Source organism: Callithrix jacchus, chromosome 9 (assembly GCF_049354715.1).
Source record: "Callithrix jacchus isolate 240 chromosome 9, calJac240_pri, whole genome shotgun sequence".
In the NCBI taxonomy this organism is placed as follows: Eukaryota; Metazoa; Chordata; class Mammalia; order Primates; family Cebidae; genus Callithrix; species Callithrix jacchus.
The window spans coordinates 72,917,291-72,929,973 of record NC_133510.1 but is presented as its reverse complement, the minus strand read 5'-3'; the positions used below and the strand labels follow the sequence as shown (position 1 = coordinate 72,929,973).

General features: G+C 39.6%; 1 protein-coding gene across 1 annotated transcript in view; it reads right to left on the bottom strand.

The window, feature by feature from the left end:
* KCNMB4 (potassium calcium-activated channel subfamily M regulatory beta subunit 4) overlaps positions 1-12,683 on the bottom strand; it is a 75,054-nt gene that overhangs the window by 30,775 nt on the left and 31,596 nt on the right. Inside the window, exon 2 of the mRNA XM_009004211.4 lies at positions 7,026-7,153. Coding sequence (XP_009002459.2) covers positions 7,026-7,153 — 128 coding nt within the window. The remainder of the gene's footprint in view (positions 1-7,025; positions 7,154-12,683) is intronic.

Genomic DNA, 12,683 nt, shown 5'->3' with positions numbered 1-12,683 from the left:
ATTGACACCCTATCGTCAAAATTGAAAGAGCTAGAGGAGCAAGATCAAAAAAACTCAAAACCCAGCAGAAGACAAGAAATAACTAAGATCAGAGCTGAACTGAAGGAGATTGAGACACGACAAACCCTTCAAAAAATCAATAAATCCAAGAGCTGGTTTTTTGAAAAGATCAACAAAATAGACCACTAGCCAGATTAAAAAGAAAAGAGAGAACAACCAAATAGATGCAATAAAAAATGATAAAGGGGAAATCACCACAGATTCCACAGAAATTCAAACCATCATCAGAGAATATTACAAACAACTCTATGCACATAAACTAATAAACCTGGAAGAAATGTATAAATTCCTGGACTCCTGTGTCCTCCCAAGCCTAAACCAGGAGGAAGCTGAAACTATGAATAGACCAATAACAAGGTCAGAAGTCGAGGCAGCAATTAAGAGCCTACCACACAAAAAGAGCCCAGGTCCAGATGGCTTCACAGTCGAATTCTACCAGGCACACAAAGAGGAGCTGGTACCATTCCTTCTGAAACTATTCCAAATAATCCAAAAAGAAGGAATCCTTCCCAAATCATTCTATGAGACCAATATCATCCTGATACCAAAACCCGGCAGAGACCCAACAAGAAAAGAAAACTTCAGGCCAATATCCATAATGAACATAGATGCAAAAATCTTCAATAAAATATTGGCAAACTGATTGCAAGAGCAAATCAAAAAACTTATTCATCATGATCAAGTAGGATTCATCCCGGGGATGCAAGGCTGGTTCAACATACGCAAGTCTATAAACGTAATTCACCACATAAACAGAACCAAAAACAAAAACCACATGATTATCTCAATTGACGCAGAGAAGGCATTTGACAAAATTCAACAGCCCTTTATGCTAAAAGCCCTCAATAAACTCGGTATCGATGGAACGTATCTCAAAGTAATAAAAGCTATTTATGACAAACCAACAGCCAATATCATACTGAATGGGCAAAAACGGGAAGCATTCCCTTTGAAATCCGGCACTAGACAAGGATGCCCTCTTTCACCACTCCTATTCAATATAGTACTGGAAGTTCTAGCCAGAGCAATCAGGCAAGAAAAAGAAATAAAGGGCATTCAAATAGGAAAGGTGGAAGCCAAATTGTCTCTATTTGCAGACGACATGATAGTATACCTAGAAGACCCCACTGCCTCAGCCCAAAAACTCCTGAAACTGATAAGCAACTTCAGCAAAGTCTCAGGATATAAAATCAATGTGCAAAAATCACAAGCATTCCTCTACACCAATAACAGACTTAAAGAAACCCAAATCAAGAACAAACTGCCATTCACAATTGCTACAAAAAAAATAAAATACCTAGGAATACAACTCACAAAAAACATAAGGGACCTCTTCAAGAAAAACTACAAACCACTGCTCAACGAAATAAGAGAGGACACAAACAGATGGAGAAACATTCCATGTTCATGGTTAGGAAGAATTAATATCGTGAAAATGGCTATACTGCCCAAAGTAATTTACAGAATCAATGCTATCCCCATCAAGCTACCATTGACTTTCTTCACAGAACTGGAAAAAAACACCATGAACTTCATATGGAACCAAAAGAGAGCCCGCATAGCCAAGTCAATTCTAAGCAAAAAGAACACAGCGGGGGGCATCACACTACCAGATTTCAAACTATACTACAAGGCTACAGTAATCAAAACAGCATGGTACTGGTACCAAAACAGAGATATAGACCAATGGAACAAAACAGAGGCATTGGAGGCAACACAACATATCTACAACCATACAATTTTTGATAAACCTGACAAAAACAGGTAATGGGGAAAGGATTCCCTGTTTAACAAATGGTGTTGGGAAAACTGGCTAGCCATGTGCAGAAAGCAGAAACTGGACCCCTTCCTGACACCTTACACTAAAATTAACTCCAGATGGATTAAAGACTTAAACATAAGACCTGGCACCATAAAAACCCTAGAAGGAAATCTAGGCAAAACCATCCAGGACATAGGAGTAGGCAAGGACTTCATGAACAAAACACCAAAAGCATTGGCAACAAAAGCCAAAATAGACAAATGGGACCTAGTCAAACTCCACAGCTTCTGCACGGCAAAAGAAACAGTCACTAGAGTGAATCGGCAACCAACAGAATGGGAAAAAATGTTTGCAGTTTACCCATCTGACAAGGGGCTGATATCCAGAATTTACAAAGAACTCAAACAGATTTACAGGAAAAAAACAAACAAGCCCATTCAAAAGTGGGCAAAGGATATGAACAGATACTTTACGAAAGAAGACATATATGAGGCCAACAATCATATGAAAAAATACTCATCGTCACTGGTCATCAGAGAGATGCAAATCAAAACTACATTGAGATACCATCTCACACCAGTTAGAATGGCGAACATTAAAAAATCTGGAGACAACATGCTGGAGAGGATGTGGAGAAAAAGGAACACTTTTACACTGTTGGTGGGAGTGTAAATTAGTTCAACCATTGTGGAAGACAGTGTGGCGATTCCTCAAGGCCTTAGAAATAGAAATTCCATTTGACCCAGCAATCCCATTACTGGGTTTATATCCAAAGGACTATAAATCGTTCTACTATAAGGACACATGCACACGAATGTTCATTGCAGCACTGTTTCCTATAGCAAAGACCTGGAATCAACCCAAATGCCCATTGATAATAGACTGGATTGGGAAAATGTGGCACATATACACCATGGAATATTATGCAGCAATCAGAAATGATGAGTTTGTGTCGTTTGCAGGGACATGGATGAATCCGGAGAACATCATTTTCAGCAAACTGACACAAGAACAGAAAATGAAACACCGCATATTCTCACTCATAGGCGGGTGACGAAAAATGAGAACACATGGACACAGAGAGGGGAGTACTAAACACTGGGGTCTATTGGGGGGAAAAGGGGAGGGCCAGTAGGAGGGGGAGGTGGGGAGGGATAGCCTGGGGAGAAATGCCAAATGTGGGTGAAGGGAAGAAAGGAAGCAAAACACACTGCCAGGTGTGTACCTATGCAACTGTCTTGCATGTTCTGCACATGTACCCCAAAACCTAGAATGCAATAAAAAATTTTTTAAAAAAAATGTTTTTTCACTCAGTACTCTCTGTTCTTTCTGTCTTTAACCCATCTTCCCCAGACAGTATACTTTTAACACTCCTACCAGTTACTTTCTAACTCAAAACGTCTATTCATGTCAGTCTTTGATTTAAAAAAAAAAAACTTTTCACAAATTTTTATTGCCTATATGACGAAGACCATCCCTTTAGTTTGACACTAATGACCCATTAGAAATCTAACCCCACGCAACCTTTCCAGCTTAGAAACTCATTACTCCATTTTAGATAACTTATTTACCTAAGGTATCTTACATTGTTAAGCTTTGATTTCTTTATTGTAGCCACCTCCATGTTCAGTGTTCCCCCTTCTATTTCTAGCTGATGTAACCATATTTATATTTGCATGTGCATCTGCTTTTACCAATAGATCCTAGTTCCTTGGAAGCAAAGAACCCTCCTTTTACTTTGACACATTGCATTGGCTTATTCATTCACTCACCAAACATTTATTACCTGAAAACCAGACACTGTGCTAGGTATTAGAGATACATAGACAAAGAAGAGTGGCCCACATCCTTAATAAGTATGCCATGTGGTTAAGAAAATGGGCATACAAACGATTCCAGTGATAAGTGAAAGGGAAGAGCAGTGGCTCTAGTTTCTGGTTATAGATTAGAATTCCTAGCATTGATTTTACAAAATGCTAATGCCCAGGTTCAACCACCAAAGATTCCAATTAATTCATCTTTGGTAAATTTTGTTTTTTAAAGCTCCTCTAGTTGGGCACAGTGGCTCCCACCTATAATCCCAGTACTTCAGGAGGGCGAGATGGGTGGATCACGTGAGGTCAGGAGTTCAAGACTAGCCTGGCTACCATGGTAAAACCCCATCTCTAATAAATTATACAAACATTAACTGGGCATTGCTGCATGCACCTGTAATCCCAGCTACTCGGGAAGCTAAGGCAAGAAAATCACTTGAACCTGAGAAGTGGAGGTTGCAGTGAGCCAAGATCACACCAATGCACTCCAGCCTGTGCAACAGAGCAAGACTCCGTCTCAAACAAAACAAAAATAAATAAAATAAAATAAAAAGCTCCTCTGGGCTAGTTATGTGAAGCAACCACTGCAAGCCCCTGGGACAGAGCTGTACATAGAAGACTATGGAATATTATGACTCAGAAACATTTCCTGGGGAAAAAAAAAAAACTATGGAATATGGGACATACACCTTTTTGCTGGCATTTCTGGCTGTTCCACAACACCTTGTTCCCTTTCTTCTTCCTTCCCAAATCTACTCAGGGAAATACCATTTCTTTACATGATTTAAGAGACATAACACTAGCCCCAAGTCAGGGGTAGATTCTGCTTGTTCCTTCTTGTGATTGGTTTAGGTGTAGGCAAAGGAACTCACTGTGAACAAGGATACATGAGGGAAGGTTGCCTGTGGGAAAATAGGGAAAGGTTTCCAAATCACAAGAAAAATGTATCAAGAAAGACAGACTTTTTCTCTCTTTGGACACTGCTATATCTGACTGTGACATCTGGAACTGAAGCAACTATATTATAACTGTGAAAAGAGACACCTTGAGGCCAAATGGAGATTTGAAATGGAGCTGAGTTTTTGGTGATACCAATCAGTCACTGCATCAAACAACCCTGACATCCATCCACCAGTGCCATTCTCTTTCATTTTCTTTTTTTGAAGCAGGGTCTCATTCTGTCACCCAGGCTGAAGTGCAGTGGTGTGATCATGGCTCACTGCAGCCTCAACCTCCCAAGGCTTCGTAGGGCCCAAGCAATCTTCCCATGTTAGCTTCCCAAGTAGCTGGGACTACAGGTGCACACCACCATGCATGCCTGGCTAATTAAAAAAATTTTTTCATAGAGACAGGGTCTCCCTATGTTGCCCAGGGTGGCCTTGAACTCCTAGGCTCAAGTGATCCTCCCACCTCGGCCTCCCAAAGTGTTGGGATTAAAGGCGTGAACCACCATGCTTGGCCTTGCATTTCTTGATGTATACAATAATACATTTCCTAATTTTTTATGATGCTTTGAGTCAAAATTCTGATTACCTGCAACACATCGCATCTCAACTGATACAAAATAAATCAAAATTTGGGGATCAAGGAAGGCATCCCAGAGAAGTTGATATCTGAGGAATTTCCAGTATGGCCACCAAGAAGCATGAGAAGGGAGATGAGGCTGGAAAAGTGACAGTTTGAGATGAGATCTTGAGAAACCCTGCATCCTGTGGTAAATTAAATGTGGTGACAAATGTTTTGCAGCTCTTCCTATCAAGAGGCAAAGCCTACTTCAGCACCTCAAAAATGAGGCTGGCTTCATGACTTGCTTTGACCAACAGAATGTGTCAGAAGTGGTATTATTCAAATTGCGGAGCTGAGGTCTGCCCCTCTTGAAATGCTGTCTGAGGCTGCCACCTTGTAAGAAAGGCAATCTTGCCTACTAAAGAATGAGAGGCCAGGTGGTGAGGATACTGAGAGGCCCCAGCTGATAGCCAGCACTGACTGCTGGCATATGAGGGATGGAGGAGGCCATCTTGGACCACACAGCTATTTCAGCCATCATCCAACTGCAGATGAACACAGCCAACCCACAGAATCATAAAAAATAATGTGTTACTGCTGTGGTAAGCTACCACATTTAGGGTGGTTTGTTACGTAGCAATTGGTATCTGACATAGGCCAAGATGTTTGAGCTTTATTCTGAAAACTATGAAGAGTAACATGATTAGACTCATGTGTTAGAAAGATTATCTTGGTAGTACTATGGAGGGTGGCTTGGAGTGGGTCCACAGTGAAGGCAGAAGGCTTGTTAGAAGACTACTGCATTAATGGAGCTCAGAAACCTGAATGCAAATTAAGACAGTGATAGTGGGGAGGCAGAGAGAAGTCATGATAAAGGTAAAAATCAACATGATGGGTTGGACACAGTGGCTCACGCCTGTAATCTCAGCACTCCGTGAGGCTGAGGCAGGCGGATCACTTGAGGCCAGGAGTTAGATACCAGCCTGGTCAACAACATGGTGAAACCCTGTCTCTACTAAAAATACAAGAATTAGCCGGGCATGGTGGTGCATGCCTGTAGTCCCAGCTACTCAGGAGGCTGAGGCAGGAGAATCGCTTGAACCCGGGAAGCACAGGCTGCAATGAACCGAGATCATGCCACTGCATTCCAGCCTGGGTGACAGAGTGAGACTCTGTCTAAAAACAAACAAACAAACAAAAATCCATGATGGTGACATAGGAAAAAAGTGAACTAAGAATTACTCAAAGGTTTCTGGATTGGGTAAATGAGTGAATGGTCATGCCATTTTCTAAGACAGAGATTATGGGAGGAAGTGAAGTTTGCAGTACCCCTGGAACATCCAAGTGGAGATGTATGGCAAGGAGTTGTGAATACTCAATAAATGTTAGATGAATAAACTGCTGATTAATCTGATCAGGTACCCAAGTGTTCTAGTCCAAGAAACCATCTTTACACAGTTTATATGGTATAAACTGAGTACTCCCTAAGTCAAGTAAGGTTTTAATGGTGTGAACTCTCGTTATTGACACTTCATCAGAACAGAAAGGAAAAGGAAAGGAAAGATTTGATGCAGTTAAAAAGTGCTGACAAATCTGCACATTGTTTAGCTCACAAGCATCAATCTGTAATTCTTAGGGAATGCAAAGTAATGTTCATACCTAAAGGCACTATCATTCTTTAGTGTATTCAGAGGGTAAGATGTACAACACAAGTCTTTCTCTCTGTCCTGCAGGTTCTTTACATGCGTTTCCGTAACTACATGCTAGGAAGAGTTGAGACTGTCTCCATGCTGTCAAGTGGGCGCGTAATCTATGATATATCAGTGTAATAAGTTGCAGAGACTACAAACAATTTTAATATGTACATGTAAATATTGACTTACCTTTGATGTTGATTAAAATAGCAAATAAATGGCTGGGAACCAATCTCATCTTTCCAGTACTGTTGCCAATTCATGACACTTTCCAAATTCTTCTGATTCTCTCTCTTACAGGGAGGGATATAGGAGCACTAACAAAATAGAATACAGAAAGTAAGGCTATCATTTTATGGAATATTAAAATATAGTCTTTTTTTATTTTGAGAGGGAGTCTTGCTCTGTCGCCAGGCTGGAGTGCAGTGGCGAGATCTCGGTTAACTGCAACCTCCACCTCCCAGGTTCAAGCGATTCCCCTGCCTCAGCTTCCTGAGTGGCTGGGACTACAGGTGCGTGCCACCATGCCTGGCTAACTTTTTGAGTTTCAGTAGAGATGAAGTTTCACCATGTTGGCCCAGATGGTCTCGATCCCCTGATCTCGTGATCCATCCACCTTGGTCACCCAAAGTGCTGGGATTACAGGCATGAGCCACCGTGCCTGGCTGAAATATAGTCGTTTTTTATAGAAAGATGGCATTATACACACAATAAGTCTAATTTAGAACCTGCCTATTTTTTAAATACAACCAAACTGAAATTGCTAAACTATATTTCAAATTTCCAATTTGGCACAAGGACAGAAAATACTCCAAATACAAAAATACAGCAAAAAATAAGCTTCAGCCATTTTGGTATAAGCATATTTTATAAACAATTAGTTAGAATGTAGTAGCAAATTAAAAGCATAATATGCTCTCTCTTTTGGGAGCCTGCCCAACAACAGAGGGAGGCAAAAATAAGTTTATTTTTATTCCCAATTCCTACCTATGAACCTTGACATTTCCCTCTTTTACCTGTAACTAATAAATCAAGCACACAGATCTTCTCAGGATGCTGCTCCAAACTGCTGAAACTCATTTTCTTTTCTTACTTTCTCTTGCACAACAAAATCAGTGGAAAATTACCTTTCAAATACATAATCAATATATCTTGTTAACCAATGTCTTTTCCTAGCCATGTATCTGACAAAGTAGTTCTGTTAAAGGGGCTCTATTATTCTAAGCAATATAGATTAAGCAGAATCAGAAAACTGTTCTTAAGTCCAGATGTTAAAATCAACCCTTGGCATTCTAATCCACTTTCTGGAATCCAGCTTTTTACACTGATGATGAACATGATGCCAGCTTCTATATATTGAGTGTTTACAATACAGAAGACACTGTGATAAATGATTAACAGGACTTAACTTGTGTAGTTTTTAAAACCTTATAATTATTTCCATTTCACAGATGCAGACATTGAGATTTTCGTAAGTGCTACACCAGAACCAGATTCTGGTGGCCTTATCACATTCTACTCTTAGGTATTTTACTAAGGCATCTGATATTAAGGAGCAGGGTAAAACCAAACCAAACGTAACAAACGCTTTATAGTATAATTTCAGTCACATTGTTTAATTTACAGCATACAATTTTTCAACACCTTCTCATTATTTTCTGGTAAAACTGAAATGTTTTATCACGATGCACAAAGCTCTTCATGATCTCGTCCCTGCCTGTCCTCACCCTCATTTAATCCTGAGATGTAGCCATATGGATGTTCTTGCTCTCCAAATCTGCCACGTGCTGTCAACCTACTTGCTTGGCACAGGCTGTTCTCTCTCCTTTTAATGCCCTTTGTTCCTAAATCTCCCTTTTTAAAGATTCAAGTCTGGTGTTACCTATTTGAGGGAGCATTCTTTTTCTTCCACCACAGTTAAGTACCCCTCATTTGTGCTGCCATGGGACTCATGCCACATGATACCACAGCTGGAAACACACAGTATCATACTTGTCTGTTTTATGTCAGCCTTCCCAATTTGCTGGCAAGGTGAGAACAAGAACTGTTTTTCTGTCTTTTCTATATTTTCACACTTATGACTATGTCTGCTAATGGTGAAATTGCAAAAATGTTGATTGAATTAGTTAATAACATGAATACAATTTTATTCAAGATTATATTATTTTCACAGTTTTTAAACATTTTTAAAATATATAAACACATTATAAATTTTAGTAAATTTGGTTACTGTCTATTATATATAACACATTCGCAACATGTTATGCAAATGTTATTTTAATGACTGAATCATTGAATGTTTATTCTCTGCACATATAGTTCTATTTCTATTAATAACGGTAATACAAAGCTAAAAATGTCTGTGAAATATGGATTCTGAGTTCTTCCAAAGCAGCAGTTGGGCTTGGAAGCAATGGAGACCATTAGATAGGGCTCCAGTCCTATTATCAGTTAGGTGTTAGCCCTTGGGTAAATTACTTCCCTTTTCTGGACTTCATTTTTTCAAATATGCAAAATCTCCAAAATAATTTCTAGCTCTACATGTCTATGATTCTATTCTTGGAGGTACACCAAGAAAGAAACCAGCAGAAGGCAGGACTACAAACACTGTCACAGTATTTTTCCCAGAAGAGATCCTGCCCACTGGGGAGACGGCTGGGAACCCTGACTAAGCCACCATGCCAGCCAGCAAAGAGGAGGAGTGTGGTAGGTCCTTCCATAGGGGCCAGCGCTTTACCTTAGAAAAGTGTTCACAAGAAGACCATGATTTTCCTATTGCTTACTTTCTCTAATGTGTTGGATATTTTGTTTCCTTCTAGTAAAACGTATTTTTTTCTGCATTACAGTCAATTAGTTTATAAAGTGTGAGTAGGTGCCAAGTTATTGTGCTCTTCTAGGAAGGAGAAATTTCCCAATTTGGAGGTAGAAACTGTGAAGTGTGAAAGCCGAAAAATTCATCAGAGCCCTTTTTGCAATGGGTATATTGACACAAGAGATATACTAAGTGCGCTAGAAAAGAACAATTAACAACTCAACGTAATCAAAACAGATTTCAAATATTTGTAAGTTAACTCGGTTTGAATTCTTTGCTATTTAGTTTTTTTGGGGGAGAAATAGGTTTAAAATAAATGTCTCTCTCAAATGATATCCTAAGATTTGACCAGAAGAATCACATCGACATGCTTCTGAAAAGGTCAGAAAAAACTTTCACTGAGTGTGTAAAGATTTGTATTAGATATATTGAAGTTTCACGTGAGATTTTAAAAAAAATCTTGCTTGTTTGAAAAGTCTGATGTTGTGTGGAAGGATTTTGGATGGAAAGTACTTTTTTATGCTAGAGAAAATAACCTGAGATCAAAAAAAGAATGCACTGCATTCTTTCCAAAAAGTGATATAGATTAAGTGAGCAGTAATTATAATACTCTAGGAACTTTTAAACAATATTGCCTGGAAATGATTTTTTTTTAAGAGACAGGGTCTTGCTCTGTGACTCAAGCTTGAGTGCAGTGGCGAGATCATAGCTAACTGCAGCCTCGAACTCTTGGGGCTCAAGTGATCCTCCTGCCTGGTCTCTTGAGTGGCTGGGACTACTAGGCACACTCCACCACACCCAACTAATCTTTTGTAGGGAAGGTGTCTGTCTCCTTCTGTTGTCCAGGCTGGTCTCAAACTCCTGGGCTCAACAGTCCCACCGGCCTCTTGGAGTGCTGGGATTACAGGCATGAACCATCACACCTGGTCTAAAAAACTAAACTTTTTAAGGCAAACATCAAATTCTTAAAAATCATTATGGCTCCATTTCCTTAAATCTTTATTCTTCAGTTACTGTGAAGCCTAACTCAGATCCTCCCTAGATTCCTTCTCAGTTCACTTAATAGATTATTGTAGATTGTCAGAACTTTTACATCAGTTAGAAATGACCAAACCAGGGTTCTAGAAAAAGAACTCGAGAATTCAAACATATGAATGACTTTTCTTTCTAGGTTGTTCAAGCCTGGTGGTTTTCCAGGCTTCATAATCGTTCCAATATGAATGTCTCTCATTTGGGGAGGATCACAAATAACAACTTACATGGAACATCATCATCACAGCTAACATTTATTGACTATATGTCAAGTGCTATATTAATTCAAACAAGCAAATATTATAATTACCTCCATTTTTTGATGAGAAAACTGAGGGACAGAGGGATTTAAGAAAACTTTTTTGGCTCGGTGGCATGGCTCACACTTATAATCCCAACACTTTGGAAGGTTGAAGCGGGTAGATCACTTGAGGTCAGGAGTTTGAGAACAGCATGGACAACATGGTGAAACCCCATCTTTACTGAAAATACAAAAATTAGCAATGCGTGGTGGCACACACCTGTAATCCCAGCTACTCAGGAGGCTGAGGTACCAAAATCATTTGAACCTGGCAGTGGAGGCTGCAGTGAGCTGAGACTTTGACACCTGTACTCCAGCCTGGGTGACAGAGTGAGACTACTCTGTTTTAAAAAAAAAAAAAAGAAAGAGAAAACTTTCTCAAGGTCCCAATGGCAAATGGAAACGCTGGGATTCACACTGCAGAGGGGTCCTAACTACTGCTTTCCATATCTCCATCTTTAGAGATTCCTAGGCTTCTCTCTTTGGAGCTCCTGATTTGAGATAAGGAAGTCTCTTGCCCTCTGCATCCCTCTCTTGGAGAACCAGTGTAATCTTTTTTTTTTTTTTTTTTTTTTTTTTTGAGACAGAGTTTCGCTCGTTACCCAGGCTGGAGTGCAATGGTGCGATCTCGGCTCACCGCAACCTCCGCCTCCTGGGTTCAGGCAATTCTCCTGCCTCAGCCTCCCGAGTAGCTGGGATTATAGGAACGCGCCACCGTGCCCAGCTAATTTTTTGTATTTTTAGTAGAGATGGGGTTTCACCATGTTGACCAAGATGGTCTCCATCTCTTGACCTCGTGATCCACCCGCCTTGGCCTCCCAAAGTGCTGGGATTACAGGCATGAGCCACAGCGCCCGGCCCAGTGTAATCTTTTTATTGGTATAGTCCTCCTGCAAACTGATGGGTTAAGGCAGATCTGTTGCAGTCCTTTGTTTTCCTGGTACATCCTCAAAGAAATGCACTGTAAATCTCTGCTTGTTCCCTCCTGTCTCAATTTGGCTTCAGGGTTGGTTTCTGGTGCCATGGATGCAACTTCACTTAGGTGAATTTATAGATACAGTGCCTTTGGTCATGGAGGACAATAGCATTTCTTTAGATAAATTTCTTCATATAGTTCTGACCTATTTTGTTTTTCATTTGCAAAGGCAGCATTTTCAGACTTCCAATGTCATTACTGCACAAATAACCTTCACTAGGGCCCATGTTGTTTGCTGCCTAAACTTAGATGAAATAACTTTCTTTAAAAAAAGATTTTTTGACTTTGTATTTATGAACAAAGTTCATGAAACTGAGTGGGTTATCTTGAGTAGAATAATAAAGTCTTCCAATAAGTTTATTAAGAAAAGACATTATCATCACACGACATGGAATTTTTGATTACATACTTATTATTACTTAGTTTTCCATTATCTTGTGTTAGGGTTTATCAAGATTTATAATAGCTTTTTTTTTTCAGTCTACCACAATGGGATTTATATTTTAATAGAATTGTTCTTGAGTAGGTTCTTTGTGTAAGTGTCTCAAGAGGATTGCATTTCAATCATTTGGGCAGAGTAGGCAGAATTAACTTTCTTCTGTTACTGAGTCATTTAAAGATTATTGCATAAATCTTGTGATCTACTTAGTTAAATATTAGGGACTGGGTTCTATGTCAGGGATTATCAAAGAAACAGAAATGAGGAAATTTGTTTCCCCAGGTTCT